Consider the following 27,140-nt stretch of genomic DNA (forward strand, 5'->3'; position numbering starts at 1 on the left):
GTCCTTTGTTTAATATGCACATAGACCAAGGTGAGCGACACAGGCTCTTTAGAGTCTCTAGTTTTGTATCTTTCTCTTTTTTTCTTCTTTTTTTGCATTTGGAACAATAAAGGCAACAGTAGTATACCGCTGTTCAACAAACAAGACGAATAATTAAATGCAAATGTGATCCTTTATTAAAGATAAAAGCTAAATAATGGAAATAGCTGCCGTTGGCAAACTTTGCCAACATAATATGATAATTGAAGACCTGATTACAAATTAATTGATTTTTAAACGATACAAGCAATCGGTCACGATAGAGTCCATATAGATTGGACCACTCATTAAGAGACAGTTCACTTTTATGAAATAATGACATTTAAATCTTGAATATCATACAAAATGATGTAAAATTTCATATTTGCCATTTTAACCATATTGATAACCAAGTCAGAGTAACTGTACTAAGCCTTCTTGCTTAGTGGCAACTAAGGCAGCCTTAAACGTGTCATAACATATTGCCCGTTTCCTTACCAGGGTTAGTAACCAACGATTGGCCTCACGTTTGTTTTGTTTAACTAAATGATGTAAATCATCAAAGTCTTGTATTGTAATTTGACCATTTTGGTAAAGATGATCACAAAGGTCAGGAATTTCAAGGTCATGTACAAATCGAACAAAATATCTCTGAATTGTGGTACTTAATTTTGATGTTTCTGATGACGAGTTGTTTTGTGTGTTTTTAAATATCAGATTTCCGTCTAGTGTTTGTGTGTCCTGATTTTCAAATGTTAGTTGAAGTTTTGACTTTTCACTTTGGTTTCTGATTTTAAAATTTAGCTTTAAGTTCTCGGATCTTAACTCATCGTTTTCAGTTTGTAATTTTTCTATTATTGTTTTGAGTTCTGTATTTTGTCTAGTCAATCTTTTGCTAAATTCCACACCTTGTTTATCTGCGCATGCGTTTCTAATTGGAGATTGTTTTATTGTATCTTCTGTGTCGTTTATTGCTGGAAAATTGCAACTGCTTGTTAAATTGTCATCTGTTGTCAAAATGGATTCCTGACTTATATTGTAATTATCTGGATTTCTATTAATATTGTTATGTTCATGTCCCGGATTTTCTTTGACACGTGTTTCTCCATTAATTAGATTGCAATGCAAATCGTTAAACAATCCTAGAACTTTAGGTTGGGTTTGTTCATCAACAACGAGGTTTACACCATTTTCAGAGTGATCATTCAAAGATTTTATATCACAATCATCTATAACTTTGGTTTTAGTTTCACAGTCACCATTTTCTGAAGAGGTTTCATTACTTTTGAAAATTTGAAGTCCTGTGTTGGAATCAAACAACGAGGTTTGATTTATATTTAGAGTTTTATTTAACGATATTGGTGACGATATCGATGCAGTGTCTATTGGCGAAGTTATCACTGCAGGGTCTCTTGGTGAAATTGTCGCTGGAGAAGCATAGTCGTAAGCTGGATAACGTGATACATTCAGCAACTTTACCCTAACACGGAACAGTTCAAAAACGCACATAACACCGTTCGCTGTTTCGTGATTCGGAATATCAAAGTTTCCACTTTCACCAGATTCAGATGAAAAACTGAAAGATCCCGAATCAGACAGATTTATTTGTATATTACCTTGACTTTTACTTTTTTCAAGGGAAAAAATCGGTTTCAATATATTATTCCGTTTCTCACCAGTAACTTTCAACAAACTAGAGAAATTGTCTTTGAACGACTTCGACTTTTCTTCATAAAAGCCGATTTTTATGTAGTATCTACTGGGTAGGGAACAAGTTTTTATCTTATTCGGATCTGTTACGGGATTTACACGCACCGTAATGGCCTCTCCGCTATATAGAGGGCGGTCTATATAACCTAGTGCTGCTGGGTTTTCATCTATCAACGAAGCCTTTTTATCCTTCTCTGTCAGTTTGATATTTTCGCCGCTGTATTGTAGAAACTTTGCATTGGAAGACACTGCAATGGAGAAAAAAAAACCATAATTGATTCATGACTACTTGACGTCCAGCAGGAAATATTAATATTACATGCATATATACAATGTAGGTTTGATTAATACCGGCGTTACACATCAGCGTATAGCTTTGACGTACGCCGGGCGTGGTACAAAGGAGATACGGAGCTGTCAATACGCTAGTAATTTTGAATGCATTCAACCTGTCAATCATATCAGTATCGTGTGGATAACGGACAACGAGCTTTAAGTATGTATTTGGCGTGCAACTAACGTATATGTATACCGACTAAAGTCAATTTACTGTGTACGCCGGTCTATACGCCAATGTGTGACGCCGGCATAATACGTGAATGTGATATGACGTGTGATACTAGTACCCTGATTTTAATTAGACTGATACGCGGTGTGAGAATATAAAAGGGTCTCTAGGGGGGGGTCTTCAATTTCCGAAGTCTTTATTTAACTTTTAGAAAAATAACCAATTCTCTTTTCTTTTAAGTTTTGTCCATTCTTAACTTCTTTTTCTCTATAATTTATTGTTAAGTATATTTTACTGTAGATTTTGGCCCTTATTTTCTATTCTGAAACCCTACTATAAAGTATTAGTAAATATTCAACATCATATGCATAATGCTTGGCAAATAAGCAGACAATACTTGTTTCAAAATTTTAAGTTTGATATAACATTTGCGAAGATCACGGTTCTACGAGACAACCTATACCACTTAGGTAGCTCTAACAGAAATACAATCTAATCTGAGTTCTCACGAGACAACCTATACCACTTAGGTAGTTCTAACAGAAATACAATCTAATCTGAGTTCTCACGACACCACCTATACCACTTAGGTAGTTCTAACAGAAATACAATCTAATCTGAGTTCTCACGAGACCACCTATACCACTTAGGTAGTTCTAACAGAAATACAATCTAATCTGAGTTCTCACGAGACCACCTATACCACTTAGGTAGTTCTAACAGAAATACAATCTAATCTGAGTTCTCACGAGACCACCTATACCACTTAGGTAGTTCTAACAGAAGTACAATCTAATCTGAGTTCTCACGAGACAACCTTTACCACTTAGGTAGTTCTAACAGAAGTACAATATAATCTGAGTTCTCACGAGACCACCTATACCACTTAGGTAGTTCTAACAGAAGTACAATCTGATCTGAGTTCTCACGAGACCACCTATACCACTTAGGTAGTTCTAACAGAAATACAATTTAATCTGAGTTCTCACGAGACCACCTATACCACTTAGGTAGTTCTAACAGAAATACAATCTAATTTGAGTTCTCACGAGACCACCTATACCACTAAGGTAGTTCTAACAGAAATACAATCTAATCTGAGTTCTCACGAGACCACCTATACCACTTAGGTAGTTCTAACAGAAATACAATCTAATCTGAGTTATCACGAGACCACCTATACCACTTAGGTAGTTCTAACAGAAGTACAAACTTATCTGAGTTCTCACGAGACCACCTATACCACTTAGGTAGTTCTAACAGAAATACAATCTAATCTGAGTTCTCACGAGACCACCTATACCACTTAGGTAGTTCTAACAGAAATACAATCTAATCTGAGTTCTCTAGAGACCACCTTTACCACTTAGGTAGTTCTAACAGAAATACAATCTAATATGAGTCCTCGCGAGACCACCTATACCACTTAGGTAGTTCTAACAGAAATACAATCTAATCTGAGTTCTCACGAGACCACCTATACCACTTAGGTAGTTCTAACAGAAATACAATCTAATCTGAGTTCTCACGAGACCACCTATACCACTTAGGTAGTTCTAACAGAAATACAATCTAATCTGAGTTCTCACGAGACCACCTATACCACTTAGGTAGTTCTAACAGAAGTACAATCTAATCTGAGTTCTCACGAGACCACCTATACCACTTAGGTAGTTCTAACAGAAATACAATCTAATCTGAGTTCTCACGAGACCACCTATACAACTTAGGTAGTTCTAACAGAAATACAATCTAATCTGAGTTCTCACGAGACCACCTATACCACTTAGGTAGTTCTAACAGAAATACAATCTAATCTGAGTTCTCACGAGACCACCTATACCACTTAGGTAGTTCTAACAGAAATACAATCTAATCTGAGTTCTCACGAGACCACCTATACCACTTAGGTAGTTCTAACAGAAATACAATATAATCTGAGTTCTCACGAGACCACCTATACCACTTAGGTAGTTCTAACAGAAATACAATATAATCTGAGTTCTCACGAGACCACCTATACCACTTAGGTAGTTCTAACAGAAATACAATCTAATCTGAGTTCTCACGAGACCACCTATACCACTTAGGTAGTTCTAACAGAAATACAATCTAATCTGAGTTCTCACGAGACCACCTATACCACTTAGGTAGTTCTAACAGAAATACAATCTAATCTGAGTTCTCACGAGACAACCTATACCACTTAGGTAGTTCTAACAGAAATACAAATTAATCTGAGTTCTCACGAGACCACCTATACCACTTAGGTAGTTCTAACAGAAATACAATCTAATCTGAGTTCTCACGAGACCACCTATACCACTTAGGTAGTTCTAACAGAAATACAATCTAATCTGAAATCTCACGAGACCACCTATACCACTTAGGTAGTTCTAACAGAAATACAATCTAATCTGAGTTCTCACGAGACCACCTATACCACTTAGGTAGTTCTAACAGAAATACAATCTAATCTGAGTTCTCACGAGACCACCTATACCACTTAGGTAGTTCTAACAGAAATACAAATTAATCTGAGTTCTCACGAGACCACCTATACCACTTAGGTAGTTCTAACAGAAATACAATCTAATCTGAGTTCTCACGAGACCACCTATACCACTTAGGTAGTTCTAACAGAAATACAATCTAATCTGAGTTCTCACGAGACCACCTATACCACTTTGGTAGTTCTAACAGAAATACAATCTAATCTGAGTTCTCACGAGACCACCTATACCACTTAGGTAGTTCTAACAGAAATACAATCTAATCTGAAATCTCACGAGACCACCTATACCACTTAGGTAGTTCTAACAGAAATACAATCTAATCTGAGTTCTCACGAGACCACCTATACCACTTTGGTAGTTCTAACAGAAATACAATCTAATCTGAGTTCTCACGAGACCACCTATACCACTTAGGTAGTTCTAACAGAAATACTATCTAATCGGAGATCTCACGAGACCACCTATACCACTTAGGTAGTTCTAACAGAAATACAATCTAATCTGAGTTCTCACGAGACCACCTATACCACTTAGGTAGTTCTAACAGAAATACAATCTAATCTGAGTTCTCACGAGACAACCTATACCACTTAGGTAGTTCTAACAGAAATACAAATTAATCTGAGTTCTCACGAGACCACCTATACCACTTAGGTAGTTCTAACAGAAATACAATCTAATCTGAGTTCTCACGAGACCACCTATACCACTTAGGTAGTTCTAACAGAAATACAATCTAATCTGAGTTCTCACGAGAACACCTATACCACTTAGGTAGTTCTAACAGAAATACAATCTAATCTGAGTTCTCAGAAGTAATGTTCCTGGAAACCATGCAGGAGTTTTGTATTTTGACAAAAAAACTAATTTCGAAATCGAAGAAGGAATATTCAACCCCATGAACAAAGATAAAAAAAAAAAGGTCGAAAGACGAACATTACTCCATAAAACACTACATTTGAACCATGGAATTTAGGGAACTACCATTTGATTTTTATGGGGGGGCTAGGATGAAAAATTTTGTCCTGCATTTTTTTTTAGCTGTAATCTCTGTCCTGCCTTTTTATTTTTCACTCTGTTCGGTCCTGCCTTTTTTTTTAGTTAATCCTGACTTTTTTTTTACCTAAATTGTCGTCCTGACTTTTTTTTTTTTGCAAGTGTCTCATCCTGCCTTTTGTTTTTAACTCTAAACTCCTGTCCTGCCTATTTTTTTTCAAATTTCATCCTAGCCCCCCAAATAAAAATCAAATGGTAGCTCCCTTAGCTAGAGAACTCAATAAAAAGGAAGATAAATTGAGGTCATTATGGAAAGAAAATCATGTTCTTCTCTTGGCGCAGCCTTGTTTAAAAATGAGGTTATGATTCCTATTATTTTACAAGTCATTATCATATAAAGAGCAGACGATTGTTACAAACATAAAATGTTGGTTATCTCCCTTTTAACATACAGGCATTTGAGTTGTATGTATAGATATGTTACAGCACAGCAGATTAAGGACAGGGAGCAAACAACAATAAACTAACGTTCATCTTTTAGCAAATATCCCAAATAGTGTATAACTAAGTTTTTTGTGCGTTAACCTTTCAAAATTATAACTATATAACATTTCCTATTCGCCGTTTCAAAATCTAATGCATCCTGGGTAATATTTTCAAACGTGAACTCCAAAACGTCGTGATTGGTTAAAAATATTATAAACAATGAAAATTCAACCAATGACGTGACGTTATTTTCACTTAGGGGTGCGAACAATAAAATTACCCATAGTCCTTTAGATTCCGAAACGGTCAATTCGCCGTTTCAGAATCTAATGCATCCTGGGTAATATTTTCAAAAGCGTACACCAAAGCGTTTTGATTGGATTAAAACGTTCTAAACAATCGAAATTCAACCAATGACGTAACGTTATTTTCACTTTGGGGTACGAACAATGAAATTACCCATGATGCTTTAGATTCTGAAACGGCCAATTGGAATCCTTGGTTCAGTAGCGTCCTTACATAAATTGAGTTTAGAAAAGAGCAGAACAAATGTTAAACTATCAATGTCGCCATTTGTAGATTATGTATCATTATGTTCCATTGACACTCGTTATATCTTTCCGTCAAAACGGAAGACCTTTAGCTGTCAGACTACTAATTAAAAGCCCCTATCTGTTCAACCAAATTTTGTAACTTTCACAGCTTTTTAAATATTTTACCTTAAGTTTAACATACTTTTTTTTGTTTTTGTGCCTTTCCCAAGTCAGGAGCCTCTGGCCTTTGTTAGTCTCATAAGACTTTTAATTTTGGTTTCTTGTTTAAAATTTGGAGTTTAGTATGACATCCTTAATCACTGAACTAGTATATGTGAGAAAGGAAATGGGGAATGTGTCAAAGCGACAACAACCCGACCATAGAGCAGACAACAGCCGAAAGCCACCAATGAGTCTTCAATGTAGCTACATGTACATGTTTGTTTAAGGCCAGCTGAAGGACGCCTCGGGCTGCGGGAGTTTCTCACTGCATTGAAGACTCGTTTATGGCCTTCGGCTGTTGTCAGCTCTATGGTCGGGTTGTTGTCTCTTTGATAAAGTCATTCCCCATTTCAATTCTTAATTTTATATACACCACATCTCATCTTATTCATATATACTCGTATTATACATATTGGTCTATATGTATATGCATGTACCTACTTAAATAGACAGTAGCTGAACCAAATTGTATATAAACAGCAAGCCAAGCACTGCCATTTTCTATAGGAAACCGTTCTTTTGGATTGCCGTCATTGTCAAGGACAACTTCTCGTCCATTTTTGGAAGTTTTCATAGAAATATTAAATGTTGACTTATGAACTCGGATATCATTTGTTATTTTCATCTGTTGAAGAACATCTCTTATATTGATCCCATCAGGATTCTTTTCCAAGAACCCAAGAGTGATATGACTGCTTCCCGATATAATAATCTGTAGTGGATCTCGTCCTAGTGGCCGTTCGGAGAAGCAGAGTCCTCCAGAATAAACAGTCTTCCATTCTGCTTCACCATTCTGAATGACAATATTTTCTCCGCAGTGGTTAGAAAAATGAAGAGACATCTAAAAATGGTAAAAAAATCAATTAATACTTATTCATCAATTCGTCATCGACGGATGGTCTGTTGTACAGACGGACGGACAAAGGTAAACCAGAATGCCCTCTCATTTGGACCACGCTAGTAAAAAAAAGACAGACACAATACCAAGTCCAGACAAAATTTGAATAATTTAATAAAGAAAGCCTAGAAAATTCTTGACCATAAATAATTTTCAATACATGTAGCATGATCAATCACTGCTGTATATACAATGTACGTACTATAAATAAACAATAATTATAACCTCGCTCCAAAACCTCTTGATATCTAGCTCCAAGCTTCTACAAATTTGATCATACCTTGCGACACGTTTTTTAGTTTCATTCATATGCTAATTACAAAAGCACATATAGAATGTCTTTTACATAAGAAACGAAACTTTTCGATATATTTAAGCAATTAAACTAGTAGTTATATATATATGCCTTCTAGAAATATGAAAGGGGATAAGTCACAGTAACACAAACTTTATTTACTGTGAGACTTATGTTTCCAATCGGTTGTGAATATAAGAAATAATTACGGTTGGCATACTTAAGGAGACCTGTTACGAAATATTCTGACAACAAATGTAGGCGTGTTGTAAACCGATGTGTAGCTGAATCAATTGACATATACGGCATGGGGTAGACCTACATTTGTATGCCCCACCTACGATAGTAGAGGGGCATTATGTTTTCTGGTCTGTGCGTCCGTTCGTCCGTCCGTCTGTTCGTCCGTCCGTCAGTCCGTTCGTCCGTCTGTCCCGCTCCAGGTTAAAGTTTTTGGTCAAGGTAGTTTTTGATGAAGTTGAAGTCCAATTGACTTCAAACTTAGTACACATGTTCCCTATGATATGATCTTTCTAATTTTAATGCCAAATTAGAGTTTTTACCCAATGTCACGGTCCACTGAACATGGAAAATGATAGTGCGAGTGGGGCATTCGTGTACTGAGGACACATTCTTGTTTATTATTATTTTCGAATAAGCTGTACTTAAACTAAATAATTGCAAAATTTTGGCGATTTCTGTAATTTAGTTCTTTTTTTTATTTCGATATTAGGTATATTTCCCCTAGTAGTTCAACAGAAAAAGTACCTTAACAAAAATGCATGCTTCTTTCGAATGCAGATTGTGAGCTTAAATGAACGGTGACCCCATGTTTTTATTTTATTTTTCTATAAAGTATATGATAAAACTCATAAAATTTTTTAAAGAAAAAAAATGGCGAAATTCTATATTTAAAAAAAAAAAGTCGATTTAAACCCGTGAGCCCCCATTTAACAACTAGAATACTGTTTCAAACACCATCTACTAGTAAACACATTTATAAATAATTTGTGCATTTTAGACTGAGCATGTGAAAAAGCAGAAAAATAACCAAATGTTAACCGTCAATTTTTTTTCTGAGGGCATTCGTCTGTGGATTGCAGTCTTATTAATGTATATCCAAGGCCTTCCTTCATTCTACTTTTATAAAATTTTCAACGTATATATATATTCTAAACTTTTTTTTGACATCTCGCACTAATTCCATTGCATACATTTGTATGTATAACCTCTAAGTTTTCTAAAAATCTCAGGGTCTATATGGGATTATAGAATCGAGAATACAGACAAAAGGTGTAGAATATTAAAAGGGCAAACTAATATTAGAAAGGAGAAAAAGTATAAACCATTTAATAATAAAGAAACGAAGGACAACCATGCACTCAGACTTTTAAATAACTTTTATAATATGCAACAAAATTAATGCAACATTTATCTATTATATTTTTCTGTATATATTCATATGTAGTTTTGTTTAAACATTTTACACGAAAAAATTATAAATCCAATATCCAATATATAAATGAATAAAAAAAATATCAAGCTTATCTATCCTTCAATCAATAAAATTCGCATATTACAGGCTTCCGTTGAAGCAGTCAGCAGAAGTTAAATAAAATGTAGCGTAGATAGTTATCAAAGGTACCAGGTCTCTTCAAAGACGCTCAGATCAAAACAGCTAAAAAGCCAAACAAGTACAAAGTTGAAGAGCATTGAGGACCGAAAACTCCAAAAAGTTGTGCCAAATACGGCTAAGGTAAATCTACTCCTAGGATAAGAAAATCCTTAGTTTTTCCAAAAATTCAAAGTTTTGTAATCTGGAATTTTATATAAATTACCATATAGTTGATATAATATTAGTCATGTCAACACCGTATCAGAAAAGTATCAGATTTGCAATGGGCCGCGTTTCAGATTTGGATGATCTCCCTTTTGCCAGGAAGAAATCCATTTTAAGTATGGAAAATGTAAACTAAATAACACATGCATGTGTAAAATAAATAACTCAATTGATACAAGAGGGCCGAAGTACTACCTCTTGTTCCACCCCACCTTGTTGAGGATGTTTGGCTAAACACTTAGAAGACATTGGAGAAGCTGAAAACATACCCGCTACGGCTACAACTTCATTTACAGAATACATGACATAGTTCTGGATTGAAAGCTACCGCTTTCTATGGAATCACTATTACACAGAAGGACCCCGCACCACAAATCACCTGGAAGGGTGGCACAACAAACTTAAGAAGAGATTCAAACAGGCCCACTCAATCATCTACGAGATCAATGAGCCACTGAAGGAAGACACAGGCACTAACAAAATGCATCATTATCCAGTATGCAGTAGAAGCCCGCCCACCAAAAATCGACGATACAGAGTAATAGCTATAGACATCAGACTCCAACTACTAAAAGATCGATACCAACAAGGACGCGTCAACGTGGTAAATTCATATGACGCAGCATCCCATCTTCTCTATATGAACTGAACAATGAAGTGAACTATTGTAAATTGTGACTTTGTAAATATAATGTTTTGTGACTTTTGATGTATATATAAAAGATTGTATTTCTCCTCATTTTACATATTTCCTTATGCAACGATTTATAAAATTGATTTATTTATTAAAGTATGTTTGCAATAGAGATCTTGTATTAATGTCTTTATATCATGAAAATCATTCGGAACTATACTGAGTGCCAATGAAAACGCAACACTTTTGTTTTTCAAAAAAGTCTGATAATTTTTATTTATTTTATATTAGAACTTTGTAAAGTTGGTTGAAAATGACTTTAAAGACAATTGTCGACAACTTTAGGGTTGGGTGATTTTTGGAACAAATGCAAAGTAAGGGTTATTTTGAACGGACATAAACCAAGTTCACCGCTTTTCAACATACGCACCATTTTCACGATTTTGTCATTTAAAGCTTGGCTAATGTCATGAATTTTCCCGCCCTTATTGTAAGGAAACTGCAATAAACATCTGAGTAAATGCCAGGACTTTCTAACAACCAGCGACATGCAGTTTCGGGCATGATCCAATGAAGCCTTTCACAGCATACAATAACCCAAATCATCCACAAATTCAACAAAAATGGATCAGTTAATGATAAGCCACATCCCGGGGTTCAAAAAGCAAGAAACGCTCAGCAAAACCGATACATTTGGTCTTTAACATATCCGATATCGACTCTGATGGATGTCCAAAGGTCACGTGAGTTCAATGGTGGTCACGGTAGATCCTATGGAGCAATTTCAGTAAAGCACCATTTGCGCAGAAATTCAACGGTTAAAGAGGACCACAGTCGACATCTAAACGGCTGTCTGGTGTAAACATCGAATTCTGTAGACCAAAAATCATTCATTATGTACCAAAAATCAGCAGTGGTGGTTACATAGACGTTTGGCACCAGCCTTGGCCAAAAGTCGTGCGTTTTGCCAGATTTAGGTCCGATAGAGCAAATTTTGCATCAGATTTGACATGGTTTAGACGATGAAAACCACCACCAATATCATAAAGTCAGCTTGAGTTTGCTTTACAGGACAAGTGGAATAACATTCCTCGAGATCACATTAAACGTCCGGGATGATCAATTCCACGGCGCTGTCGAGATGGCGCTGCACAACGGGGTTGTAACATTTTTAGTTAGGACTGTGATTTGATGATTCGACATTGGATGTTTCGTTTATCTATTGCGCCCGAAAGATGACAATGAAACATTTTTGTTTGATATCGATCTATTGTTAGAATTGTTATTTTTCAAGAACAATTCAGTTTGAAAGATTATGATTTCTAATATAAATTTTATTTTTGAAAAACCAAGTGTTGCGTTTTCATAGGCACTCAGTATATAAAGACATTTTTGTAACTGAATATCATTTGTTTGATATTTGTTGTGTACATGTATGTATGTTGAATGAATTTAATGAATTATATTAAATTATTGAGAAAAAATATTTGATTCTTTAAATAATTTTTCTAAACAAAAAAACAACCTGAATATATAGAAAACACGTACAATCTATATACCTAAGTTGGAACAGTGAGACTATAATTTCTAAAATAAACACTAAAATATATTAATATTTGAAAAAAAGAGTTAAAAAGCTATGTCGTTTGTGCAATTTTTTATATGATTTTTTTTGTTCATTATTTTGTTGTATTTCATATGAAGCATACTTCAACAAGCAACAAAAGATACACTAACAGATATACCATACTTCAACAAAATCATTTTTGAATCAAAATAATTTTGCAATAAAAAATTTAGAATAAAATATCAAATAAAAAGATTTATTGTTTTATTTATTATACATTTACTTACCAGTGGTACAGTGCACACTTTATTTACTTTGTTTAAGTTATTAGTTAAGTTTTTATTTTACATTAAATTGTAAGATTGAATGTTACATTTTGTGTCTGTAACTTAGAACTCTATCATCCGAATTGATAATTAGATAATAATTTGTAAACTTAATATGAAACTTAAGTGTAATTTATATAAACAAACTTATGACTATGCTTAGACCATCATAAGAAACCTCTCGTGTAGTCCTTACTTCATGACCGACTTTTAAAAGATGTCCTTTAGGACCACTTTCTGAAACCCACTAAGGACTAGAATATTTCGGGAAACCATCCTAAGACATGTCTTAGTTACTTCTGAGATAGTTATGTGAAACTGGCCCCAGAGACTCAAGGATAACAACATGACACCAGTTGATTGTGCAGGTGCAGCACCATATCTTATAGTATGACAATTAAGACAATCACACTAGTGAAATGTGTCTTATTCCCTGTATGTGTTGTAATTAATAGTGAACATAAAATATTTTACAGGAGTCAGTATTTATGAATTACATGAGTTTCAATAGTGTTGTATTTCATTGTAATTGTAGAAATATATTTTATATAAAATTTTATATAAAATTCAACATTTTTATCATATACTTTGTATGAGAATGACACTGATAGATATCTAATATGACTTGAAGATTGTCCTTTAAAAAAAATATAAAATCCTTTTTTCCCATTATTTCATTACATTAATATAATACTCATTCCTGTGTGAAATAGAGACCATCAACACACACAATTACCTACATTTTCACTAAGACTAGTAATTGTAAAATAATTGAATATTTTGTATACTTTGATGCTATGTTTAAACTGGTTGTAGATTGATTATCCCCTAATCAATTTATGTTTTTATAATTCTTAATCTGTAACAAATTATTCAACCTTCAGTGTATGCCAACAGTTTTTCATACAATTTTATACCTCAATTTCAAAATGTTGGCATTGGTTGAATGAACCTGGCACGTGTGTCAGAAAAAAATCCTTTTATATATACCTTAATGTAACGATATATGTGATTTCCCTTTATTTTTTGAGACAAGTTCCTGTGGTCAGGTAGAATGAGGTTCGACTGGAATAGCAGGTCACGAACTTCGTTTCTGTTACGTGATATTAGAGGTTTCCCGATTTGCTACGTATCAGGTACGGTTGGTACGTAACACAACCGTTTGTGCTGTTTTGGAGGTATTATTTAATGCATGAGATTATTGTATTCATCATGATAAAAATCAAGAAATCGAATTGCATATCAGCGATAAAAACCTTAATCTTTTATTTTATTACGATTTCGCTGCTTCTAAAACTTGCTCGTGATTTTATACGACACCATTTTTTTTTTCAGAAGAGAATGAATCAAACCGTCCTTTCTGGAACTGAGTTGCCTCGACCTTCCTATTCTAAATATAGATTTGCATTTCTGTTTGGCTATGTTTTTGTTTTGTCAATATTTAGAAAAAGATTAGAATGAAAAATGTTTTCTAATACTTAAATATAAATTGGAATAATAAGAAATTATTCATTAATAATATCTCAGGGGCGGATCCAGCCATTTTAAAAAGGGGGTTCCCAACTCAGGTAAAAAAGGTTCCAACTATATGTACCCTATTCAAATGCATTGATCGGCAAAAAAGTGGGGTTCCAACCCCCGGACCCCCCCCCTGGATCCCCCCTTGGATCAGCCAATGTATCTTACTGGTGTTTGTATAAGGGAGCTACCATTTGATTTTTATGGGGGGCTAGGATGAAATTTGAAAAAAATAGGCAGGACAGGAGTTTTGAGTAAAAAAAAAAGCAGGATGAGACACTTGCAAAAAAAAAAGTCAGGACAACAATTTAGGTAAAAAAAAGTCAGGATAAACTAAAAAAAAAAAAAAAAAATGCAGGACCGAATAGAGTGAAAAATAAAGAGGCAGGACATTATTATTAGATTACAACTAAAACAAAAATGCAGGACAAAATTTTTCATCCCAGCCCCCCATAAAAATCAAATGGTAGCTCCCTAACTAGTATACGTTATAAATTATAATGGCAAAACTGTGTTCAGAATTATGTTGACTTCGCATTAAAATCAATTTTTATTAATTAAGCTAGCTTTTCGATCATTGGAGCAACATTTTTTTAAAACGCAACATACATTGTAAAAATATCGATCTATCTTTTTCCTTATATTTTGTCACTGAACTTTTTGGTGGATGTAATCATTAAAAAAATGTTGACTATATAACTTAAAAAATGAATATAAATCTTATGACACTAACGAAAACAATTTCTTGAATCGAAATATTTATCTTCACGATATTATTTCAATTTGTTCGTTTATTTTTATTTTGTCATTGTTATTACATTAATATTTGTAAATATTGTCGCGAGTAAATTTGTGTATTGCACGTGCCTGCGAGTAGTATATATAATCTATGAGGGAAATGTTAACCAATATCCATCCATTAATCCTTTTGGTGTACATAAATGCTAGAAAAAAACGTCTTACAACACAGCGTATTTTGTTCACTGATAACGGCAATAATTTGACGTTATATTTGCACTAATGCAATATGAATATGTCTTTTAAATTCAACTATTCGTAATGAACTACGGAAAATACTATGTTGCTACATGTATATAATGTCTTTTGTACCATTTACAACTGATTTATGGCTCCAAATTAAGGATAATTTACATCGGTTGGTAAATGTTTCTAGGTAATTTGTTCAGATTGATATGTACTAGTCCATGAATACGATATAACTTTAATAGTTTAACTCTAGTTTTTCTTAGTTTTCTCTCTCGGCTTATTGCGAAAAAGATATATGAACAGTTGTGTTTTAAAAAATTCTATGTCTCTTAAATTTATATAGCATAGTGATTTAAGGAGGGTTTTTAGGAAGACTTGAAAACTTCTAGCCCAAGGGTACAGATAACTTTCCAAAAAGGAAGGATGCCATGCGAGTACGATATCAGTTATAGCTCTATGCATAATTGTTCAAAGTCAAATATCTTTGCTTTCAGGTTATCGAATAGAAAATTAACTAGAGGCTCTAAAGACTACAATATCATTCATGACTAAAATCTCTTTTTTGTTGATCAGTTTTCTATTTTAATTTCTCTCTACCTTTTATATTTTAGTATAGAATTTTTGCAGATCCGGTATTTTTGATCAATTTGCTATTCAAAGTTTCTATCAATTTATAGGGTAATAACTACATTAAAAGTCGACCGATTATTTAGGATTGCTGATCACTTTTGCTTTTGAAGAAATTATTTGTCTATTCAAGATTTTAAGATAATAAGCTGATCTAGAATGGTTTACTTTTTACAAGTTGTGACTTGGATGGAGACTTGTCTCATTGTCTTCTTATATATATATATATGTTGCAGTGAATTTGTATAATCAAGGATTATGTAGAATCCCTAAAATTTTCAGGGATTATGTATAATCACTGGTTAGTTTAGAGTTTATATATAATCACTAAAACTTTCAGGGATTATGTATAATCACTAGAAAAAACGTCAGGGATTATACATAATCACTAGAAAAAACGTCAGGGATTATGCATAATCACGAGAAAAAACGTCAGGGATTATGCATAATCACTAGAAAAAACGTCAGGGATTATGCATAATCACTAGAAAAAACGTCAGGGATTATACAGAATAACTGAAATGAATACTAAAATATATAACATATTAAGGGGGTAGACCTTGGTTCAGGGAGATAACTCTTTAAATCAGTTAAGCGTTTGTAAAAGTCAAGTTCATCAATGTATTTTAAGCATTTACATGAAACAGATTGAAAATAATCTATGTAACCTAGAAGCTTAAAATATATTTTTGAAAATGGTTGACACAAACGTACTGATGATTTTAAGAGTTATTTCCCTTAACCTAGGTCTACCTCCTTAAAATATCTTAAAAGTTAACCTTAATATATCATAATAATAACCTTAATATTGTAAAACGTTGGGCATAATTTATTAATATGAAAGACACAAAAATATTGAAATGTTATACACAAAATAATTAAATGATAAGCACAATATAATTAAATGATAAGCAAAATATATATAGAATAATTGATGTTTTGTTTTTACATCAGAGGCCCCTGAGGGGCCTCGGGTGTATTGCCATCGCCTACTTTTCAAAGATCTTCAAAGATCAAAGAGATGCATATATAATTAGTGTTGGGATAATAACCGACATTATGAACCCGCGGACATTATAGTGCAGAATAAAATTCCTTGTCTCTTCTTTTATATTCATGTTTTCAATGGATACTCAGATTTTTTTAAATGCAAATTAATAATATGAAAATGTTTTGTCGTTAGAAATATTCGTATATCAATCAAACGATCTTCAATATCAATGATATACCGAAAAATTATTTTCGCGGATGAATACCACCTATGCAAGTGAGCAAGAGCGAGAAGATAAACGAGAGAAAATCAATTCACGCAATTACACACAGAAAGGTAATTATATTTCAATTATTTGATTTAGAGTAACATCTTTAAACCGTTTGTAGCATATTTGTCTATAATATTAACGAAGCAAAATCAGGAATATTTAATCTGACAATATTAAAATAATTTTTCAGGCCGCGTCCCCCGCAGCCATTTTGAAAATACCAGCAGATTGGGTGGGAGTAACAAGAACCTGCAAGGCCCTTAAAGATAAGGTTACTTTCTTTGTATTCTTTAATGGAATCATTTTTTTTTTTTTTTAAAGATTTCAACAATTTTTGAAGTTACATTTCTTTTCTTCGTAAATAACAAGTAGATTGATCACTTGGACAAACACGTGGAACTATTTTCTGTTTTTTAATTAAGGTGCTGTTTCGGATTTTCGCTCCTTCTCCGACTTAGTTACTTGTATTAGTATATTTGAATAATTATGTCCCTTGACTAGAAAAAAAGCGGATTTTGTTAATGAAATTATGAATTTGTAAGTAATTCTTAATTTCTTATATATAATTATTGGTTGAAATAATTGTATTTTATGTAATATTCAGAGAATCTTCGACTTCTTATTCTTCCAATAGAGATGGACTATTTTTGAGTGTGAATTATGACTCTTGCTCGTAAAAGCAAGAGTCTTATTTTACACTGAAAGTGAAATGTCAGAATTTACTAGCCACTAGATATATTTGGAGAATCCTTACAGTTTTAGAGGTATATATAAATATAGATTATCTGTTCTGTTTTTTAAGTCTTCCTTGTAGTATTGTATAATTTTGACCATACATGTCACTAGTCCAAATAATTATGACGTCTTGAAAGGCTATTATATGTTTTTTCTTTGACGTCTTACTTCGACGTCGAAGTAAGACGTCAAAGAAAAAACATACTAGTCCAAATAATTATGACGTCTTGAAAGGCTATTATATGTTTTTTCTTTGACGTCTTACTTCGACGTCGAAGTAAGACGTCAAAGAAAAAACATATAATAATTATTTGGACTAACATGTCACATATACATGTATTGCCAAAATTATTAAGTTGTGTAACCATATCCATGTAAAATTTTAGGTATTTGAATTAGACATTTGTTCACGCATACATGAGTACTTGAGCAAATACAATCAGTTAAATTTCACTACGAGCACCCATGAGATCTTAAATTGAGCAAATGTGATCACTTACATTTATGAGTAAAATTTTAGCTAGATCTACTCAATTGAGTTAGATATATCAATTTTGAGACCAATCTAAATGGTTATTTGAGCACACATGTGGCTATTTATACTAATAAGAGCAATATTGGGATTCTACATGTCAGTAAACTTAGCAAATCTTTATTGAGTCAAACCTATGAGCCCTATACCTTGCATATGACTGCAAGAGATATGTTAAATGTTTTCCAGAACCCTAGATTAAAAGTTGAACTGCAACATTGCAAAGGGTTAGTGTATTATTTTATTTTATCAAAATGTTAAAATTGAGAATGGAAATGGGGAATGTGTCACAGAGACAACAACCTGACCAAAGAAAAAAAAAACAACAGCAGAAGGTCACCAACAGGTCTTCAATGTAGCGAGAAATTCCCGCATCCGGAGGCGTCATTCAGCTGGCCCCTAAACAAATATATACTAGTTCAGTGATAATGAACGCCATACTAATTTTCAAATTGTACACAAGAAACCAAAATTAAAATAATACAAGACTAACAAAGGCCAGAGGCTCCTGACTTGGGACAGGCGCAAAAATGCGGCGGGGTTAAACATGTTTGTGAGATCTCAACCCTCCCCATATACCTCTAGCCAATGTAGAAAAGTAAACTCATAACAATACGCACATTAAAATTCAGTTCAAGAGAAGTCTGAGTCTGATGTCAGAAGATGTACATGTAACCATAGAAAATAAACAAAATGACAATAATACATAAATAACAACAGACTACTAGCAGTTAACTGACATGCCAGTTCCAGACTTCAATAAAACTGACTGAAAGATTATGATTTCATCATATGAATATCAAGCACAATCCTTCCGGTTAGGGGTTTAGTATCATACCATCATAACATATATGAGAAGAACATAACCAGTGTCATGCCAACAACTGTTTTTTAAATGAATGTGTTTAGTTCCGATGCAAAGACCCTATAAGTGAATTAATATTAACGCCAAAATATGCAATCTTTAATGACCTGACAACAGTATCGTTACTAAATCCCTTCTTAATAAGTCTATTCAAAGGTTTTGTTAGTTTCTGAGGTGAATACTGACACCTTTGTGCTTTATAAAGAATATTTCCATAAAAAATTGGATGTGAAATACCTGAACGTATAAGAAGTCTGCATGTTGAGCTATATTTACGAATAATGTCCTTATACCGCTGATAAGATTTAGTAAATGTTTTGACTAGTTTGTGATATGGAAAACCCTGGTGTAATAATTTTTCAGTAATACATAAATTTCTCTCGTTAAAATCTAAAACATTGTTACATACATCACATGTACATGAGAGAATCGTACAAGTTGAGATACAGTGTATATAAACACCGTAATATGGTGACAAGGGAACGTCACCATCTAAAAATGGATAGTTAACGATAGGAAATGAAAAATCATCTCTTTTATCATAAATTTTAGTATGTTAAATGTTTAAAATGTTTAATGTTTTTGTTTATTTATTATTCTGTGGAAATTTAAATCTCAAGAATCTTTCCGTGAGTTTGCATGAATAATTCCATGTTTTAATTTTTACCTGAAGCCCAAGTCACGCATAAGTTAACATGGATTTAAAATGTCCACGATTAAAACCACATGTACATGTATATTCTAGATTGTTCAAACAAAATGTTCAGCAACATTTAAAGGAACCTTTCTATTTTTAATTCCCAAACATAATTGTTATTACTTAAACAACTTTGTTTTAAAACAGTTTAGATTTCTATCAAATTGGATGAGAATCCAGGAGTTTTAAAGGGGGAGGGGTCTAGCAAGTCAGCATTTTGGGTAAAACTATATAAAAAAAGGACTACGCATTTACCATACATGGAGCTCCTCGAAAAGGGCAAGCCTTCAGTTCTTTCCTCCCCCCAAAAGCCTGCCTTAGCAATTTTAAACACTCTTACGCTGTCTATTCATGTAGCTGTACATTGGAGCCTACGAGACTACAATCTGAGTAGACATCTGAATCACAGAAAATCAACCTATAGATATTTTCATGTATAAATTGATAATTAAATTTTAACCAATTTATACATTTTTTTTAATTTGTTATTGACAATTTTTTGTTCATTTAAAAATATAGGGACAACAGAGTTGGTGTATGTGGGTTCGATTCCCACCCTAAGCATTCATTTATATTGGCTGGTGCAAAGCGGGCAGTTTAGCTTAGTGGCCCCACACTGACTCTGTTGTTCATATGTCACTTAAAAAAATCAGTCGGCCTTCTTCAGGTCTTGCCATCTTTATTTTTATTTTTGTAAATCATACACAACAACAGATAACTATGGTAAAACTTTAATTGTTGTTGGAATAATTAAACTTGGCTGCCATCCAAGATCCAAAAAGTTTTTATATTGATGAATTATATATATCAGATTTGGATTCTTTTGGTCACAAAACATTTTGGATGGTAGGTGGTGGCTAAATCTTAATTCTTAATTGCTTAAAGCTTTCGGGTCTGAAAATTGCTCAAAATCATCATATTTTGACAAAATTTGGAACATAAAATGTACTTTTATGAAAAGAACTGATTTATTGAGCGTTATGACTTTAGAAATATACCCATTTGAGAAACCAAATTGTGAACTTTTTGGAGCTTTATGTTTTAGTTTATATTTTAGGCCATTTTGGACAAGAAGTGAAACTTGTCCTTTGAATCAGTGGTTTCACACTAATAACCATACTATATACTAAGTATCTGTTAGAAGATAGCTCTTTCACAGTACATTGTTAAACTTAAAGATAAATTTATACCAACAATGACCAATATTAATGATGGAATGAGATTATACATGTATATATACTGTTTTATATTGTTACATGTACAGTAGTTACTGTACATACATAAATGAAAATTAACACCAAACTGTTGTCATAATTCATAAAAAAAAGAAATGAAAAGGGTGGTATGATTGGTAATCTGGTAATCAGACACCAGCCCTATACAAAATGACAAAAAAGAAATAAAGCTTACCATACAACACTTTTACAATCACAAAAACTATACATACATCAGTAAGAAATAGCCATGATACATACAAGAAAACTAATGGCCACATCAATGTACAAACGGAAAATCAAGATATACACCAAAAAATTAAAAGCCCTGTTTTACATGCTTCTTACTAAGGACCAACACATTCATATGGTAGTTGTGTTCTATATGTGTGGTGCAAAATTTTCTCATTGCTTAAACCAGTGGTATTCAAAGTATTAAATCCAGAACAAAGTAAAAAAAGACTAACAGTTGAAAAACTATCCAGATGTTGTGAAATTCAATTAACAAAAATACCATCATTAGCGAAAGGCTATCTACATATCATATATTGTAATATTTACAATGAATCATTTAATAATTAGAAAACAGAACTTACAATGTACATGTATAGCTGCAGATTCTTATTTTTTTTTTTTTTTTAAATATAATGGATAAATGATTGACTGTGTTGCAATAAAACCAAGATAACTCAGTGAAGCTATTTATGAACATTAAAAAAGTTTTTGTTGACTGCAACAAAAATCTAGAATAAGGGATAGTAATATTGCTGTGTTAACATCCACCCCATTAGTGATTGATCCAAAAGCTAAATGTTCCAGAAAGTAGAAGACCTGGCCATGGCTACTACATGAACAAACATTGTTAATAAATGTCATTTGTAGAGCAGGATCTGCTTACCCATCCCGAGCACCTGAGATCACCCCCTAGTTTTTGTGAGGTTCATATTGCTCAGTCTTTAGTTTTCTATGTTGTTTTTAGTGTACTTTTATTTGTCTGCATGTCTTTTTTAGTTTTAGTCATGGAATTGTAAGTTTATTTTCGGTTTATGAGTTCTGTTCATACTGAGATACTGTTGCTGTTCATCTGATATCTTTAGCTCCAATATTACAATTTGTCTGTTTTAATATGATTGTCATGAACCTCCTTAATATCATAGTTCAGTGAGCATTGTTGAGTGACTATATAGCTACTCGAAGAATTGTTTGCTATGTTAATTCTCTATTGTAAGTCATATGCTAACTATTTTTGTATGTGTGCAACTATATGGTCATAATGCAAATCTAACAGTTCTCATTTGACCACATAATAATTGATAATTCACAAAGTTAAGTATCCTAGTTCAAGTCAGTATCTCAGATATAGCTTAGCAAATTATATTATTTGTACTATATTGCAAGGTGAACATATCTGTCCGGCAGGTATAATATAAACACATGTCATTTATCAATAATTCAACACAACTTGAGGTCCTCTGATGTTCAGTACTTCAGTACTTTGATTAATACTGACTTTATCAGTAATAATATCAAGCGAGCCCTTTTTGATATTGACTGTATCAGTATTATTAATATCAAGCGAGCCCACACGGGCGGGTTGATGAAGTCAGTATGAAAATATTAAATGGCATAATGATTATTCTTTTTGTCGTATTGTTATTAAATAAAATGAAATTATCATTAAAACTGTTTTTATGCGTACATTCGTTTTGATAAATGTTAATGTTATGTATAATATTTTATTATCATATACTTAGACTAAACTAGAACACACCCGTGATATCGCGGGTCCGTGACTGAATTAAAGTATATAACTATGCGCAAGCATTATTTTAGTATTAGTATTGTCATCTGATAAAGTCATGACGATTATAAGATACACAGTTCTCTCTGCTTTCAAATCTTTCTGTTTGACCCCGTCGAACTGGAACTTATCAAATGAATTATTGGTAATATTAATTATTTGGAAAACAAAAGGTCCTGGAATGGAGTATTTTTTAATCAACAGCATTGTCCTATATTAGTTATAAATAAAGTTGAATTCTTTGATTCGCTGTTTTACGTCATGCCCGCTAACAAATTGAAAACTGTACCTATACGCCTTATTTTTAGTCCAGATTTTTAGTATTCGTATTGTAATCTTAGAAAGTCTTACTGATTAAAATACTACAATAGGTAACAATTCGACAATTTAGTAGTGTCAACCCTGTGATTATGACCCGTGTATATAGCATATTAATCCTGAATACACCGTTTGTTGGTGCGCCTGTCAGATGCGGAACGTACAGATAAGGTAATAGGTAACAGGTGAATATAGTATTGGTATCGGTATCGGACTCGACCCGGAACTTCTTAATTATTGGCAATATTAATTACGTGGAAAACAAAAGGGCCTGGAGTGGTGTAATTTTTAATCTACACCTTTGTACTATATTAGTTATATATAAAGTTGAATTCTTTGATTCGTCGTTTTTACGTGATGACGGCTGACAAATTGGACCTCGTAATTTTAGTATTATAGATAACATATAAATTTTACCGTATGATAATAGCATTAAATTGACGTAAATTCCATATTTTTCGAATCGGTGCTTAGCGGGCTGATATGAAAAGTTTATCACATTTTCGATTGTTATCACATGCCTTTCCGTAACGTTATCACATGGCATTCCGGTAATACTCGGTCAATTCCGGAAAATACACCTCAATGCGGGCTGATATGAAAAGTTTATCACATGCTTCGATTTTTATCACATGCCTTTCCGTAACGTTAGCACATGGCATTCCGGTAATACTCGGTCAATTCCGGAAAATACACCTCAATGCCACGTTTTCAGTGAAAAACATTACAAAGTAGTGTACAAAACAATTATTCTCTCTCTCTCTCTCTCTCTCTCTCTCTCTCTCTCTCTCTCTCTCTCTCTCTCTCTCTCTCTCTCTCTCTCTCTCTCTCTCTGTTGAGGCATATGATAGAAAGATTTCATATTGAATGTATCAAATTTTAGGCCCGACAGCCGTGAACTTTTTTACTCTTTAAACTTAACTTCGGGAACCACGTAAAAGGATCAATATATGAATCTGTTATTTTTCTCTACTGTTGAAGCATATGATAAAAAGATCATAACATTTCATTTTTCATATCGCATGTATTATCAGCCCTCGAATAAACATGCGATATGAAAAATGCCATGTAATAATCTGATATTATCATATACTTAGTCTTAGACTAAATAACATGTGATTTTTACTGCATGATAATAGCATAAAATTAATGTAAATTCCATATTTTTTCGAATTGGTCCTTAGCGGGCTGATATGAAAAGTTTATCACATGCTTCGATTGTTATCACATGCCTTTCCGTAACGTTATCGCATGGCATTCCGGTGATACTGGGCATATTCCGGGAAATACACCTAAATGCTACGTTTTCAGTGAAAAACATTACAAAGTAGTGTACAAAACAATTATTTGGATACTGAAAAGTATATTGTGTAAAATATATAAATATACTAAATAAATAAATGATTTGGAAAATACGTTGAAGGTATAAAAAGTCAAGAGAATTCTGAATGCAATTAGGTTCTATCCGGGCACTCTGGTTCTAAACCTTGGTTCCATCTGGGTTTTTTTTTGGTTCCGAACCTTGGTTATTTGGTTCGAAACCATGGTAACTGGTTCAACATCCGGGTTGTTTGGTTATAGCAACCCAACTTCTTGGTTCCATCTGGGTTCTATTCTAGATCACTCTAATGTTCCCGTTGAACTTGGAGAACATAACCGCAAGTATCCGAATAAAAAGATAAAGTAGGCCAAAGACGCTAAAATTGTTTTATAACATTAAACATTTCAGCATCGATCGACGGTAAAGGAAGCTGTAAGGTATTTAGCTTGATCTCTTTTAATTATTTTCATTAGGAAACTAGATAAAATAATTAAAGCATCGTATAGATTTTAAAAATAAACCGAAATAAACAGTATATCGAACATCCTTTTATTTAATTCAGTCGTTCTGTTTTCATTAATTTTTCTTTACTCATCCCTTATTTCCGTTAATATTTTTTTAAAGCGACATGTCGTTCAATTGGCCGACGATATGTGCATCTAGCCACTTGACCAGTTCTCGACTTGCATATATATTTGAATGATTGCATATTTGTTTTCGAGTTCGACAGAATTTTATTCAATTGGTTTTGTAATAATGCCAGATTTGATAGAAATACATGTGAAGTATGCCAGATTTGATAGAAATACATGTGAAGTATGCCAGATTTGATAGAAATACATGTGAAGTATATGTTACAAATCGTTTTGTTCAAAACAAAATGTTAAAAGACATATAAAAAGAAAGAGATGATCAAATTAAGTTTGTAAACTTTAAAATTAGTTGAAAAATAAGCTATAAAATATTACAAAAATGTATATATACAATAAATTTGTCAAATTTGAGACTCCTTGTGAAGGGGATACATATAATCATTCGGCCCCCCCCAAAAAAGAAATCAAAATTAAAATTAAATATTTTATGATAAAATTGTGTGTGTGTGTGTGTTAATGACGGTGCTAGTGGGATGAGTATTACCAGCACAATAGTCAGAACTTCTGTGTTGGTGCCACAGTGGCGATGCTTAAGGTGTTACCCTAGTCCGTCCTTCACGAACGTCCAAAAAAATGAGTCCCGTTCTCCTAACTTTAGTTTGCCTCAACCAATATTTGGAAATACTACAAAACTTATACACAATATAAAAAAGAAAACGGTTACTTGCAACGGTTGCTTGAAAGCATAATCGAGTGCACACAATATTGTTTCTTATGAATACAAGAAGTAACAATATGAAATTAGTCCCAAATTACAGCAAAAAATTCTCAAAATACTTCTGCATATAATTCCTAAAATATTCGTTGATATTAAGTGTATACATCAATAATTTCCAAAAGTTAAATGACGGCTCCCACTTCGTACTACAGTTGGTACTGTTGCAAATCGGGAAACCTCTATTAAGTAGTATATTAATCTATTGTAATAAAAATTCATAATATCTGGTAAAATTTGTAGATTTAGCTAACAAGGTCCTTATATTTGTATAAAATAACATGTGTTTATAGTGGAAAGTTGTTTTAACGTTAAATAAGCTACAATTAAAAATTGCTTGCTAGTCCCTCTCTGTGATTACCTTTAGATAACTCTGGTTCAATCATTAGTCTTTTTCAAAAATGATGAACGGTTCTTTATATTGGTGTAATCATTTTAAACGTTTCAAATTTATGAAATTATATTCGTACATCAATGTTTTTGATACACCAATAACAAAAACTGAAATATATTGAATTGATACATTTTGTAACTATTCAAATTTATATCAGAAACCTAAACTTAATTATAAAATAATGAACCTGTTAAAGGGAGACAATACTCGCATAACTTTTTCGAATTGGCACATAATACAACGGAATGTCACTCTTGCATACAAATGGCACATCAATATAATTAATTAACTGTGCAATCGCGCTCAACCTTCAATGATGATTCTAAATTATAAATATAACCAAAAGTTGTTTATCTATAGATAGTAAAGACTAATGAAATCTAACCCACTGTTAAAATATTTCTTTGCATTTTTTAAAAACTTCCTCAGTAAAATGCTTGAGCCACTTGACTTTCATAGCTCATAATTAACATTTTTACACAATATTTAAATAAAGTAGTTAAATATTATTCGCTTCTCAAAGTATAAGACGCAATAAAAATCGTATGCTTGCACCATCTTACCCAAAAACAGATTTAATTAAGTTCTGAACATTTCGACATTTCTTCGTTGAAACCGGTTTCAAACAAATCACAAGTACGTGTTAAGATCCGACTAAATACCCATATCCCGATATCGTCAGGTTAATTTGCTATAATAAGTGTATACCCCTCTCGTTTTTCTTTTTATAATGATTTTTTATTTGACCATACACGGAAATAAAAAGCAATATATGATTTAGGCAGATTATCAATACTTCACCTTCTTAATCAATGTTGATAGTTACTTCTAAAACTTCTTACACTCCTTACAGCTTACATTTGAAAACAAAAGTAGGGGAATCCCACCTTTGGATATAGTTTCCGGTAGATGTGTTTTCAACCTATTTATTTAAATTATGTCTACCTGCATGAAT

The 27,140-nt window shown here is 33.0% G+C and overlaps 1 protein-coding gene across 1 annotated transcript; it reads right to left on the bottom strand.

The window, feature by feature from the left end:
* Window positions 1-158: 158 nt before the first annotated feature.
* Window positions 159-27,140, bottom strand: LOC139495845 (uncharacterized). The gene is made up of 3 exons (XM_071284251.1): window positions 26,987-27,140; window positions 7,431-7,830; window positions 159-1,976 (listed from the first exon to the last, which is right to left on the bottom strand). Exons 2-3 carry the CDS (start codon window positions 7,828-7,830, stop codon window positions 433-435), a joined length of 1,944 nt encoding a protein of 647 aa, XP_071140352.1. The 5' UTR covers window positions 26,987-27,140; the 3' UTR covers window positions 159-432.

The sequence above is a fragment of the Mytilus edulis genome, chromosome 11, assembly GCF_963676685.1.
Source record: "Mytilus edulis chromosome 11, xbMytEdul2.2, whole genome shotgun sequence".
In the NCBI taxonomy this organism is placed as follows: domain Eukaryota; kingdom Metazoa; phylum Mollusca; class Bivalvia; order Mytilida; family Mytilidae; genus Mytilus; species Mytilus edulis.

Excerpts from the sequence above, each read along its gene's own strand:
- LOC139495845 (XM_071284251.1), bottom strand. The coding sequence starts at position 7,830 with ATGTCTCTTCATTTTTCTAACCACTGCGGAGAAAATATTGTCATTCAG. Across the intron at positions 1,977-7,430 it reads TTCAGCTACTGTCTATTTAA|TGTCTTCCAATGCAAAGTTT; the intron begins GTAGGTACATGC and ends TCTCCATTGCAG.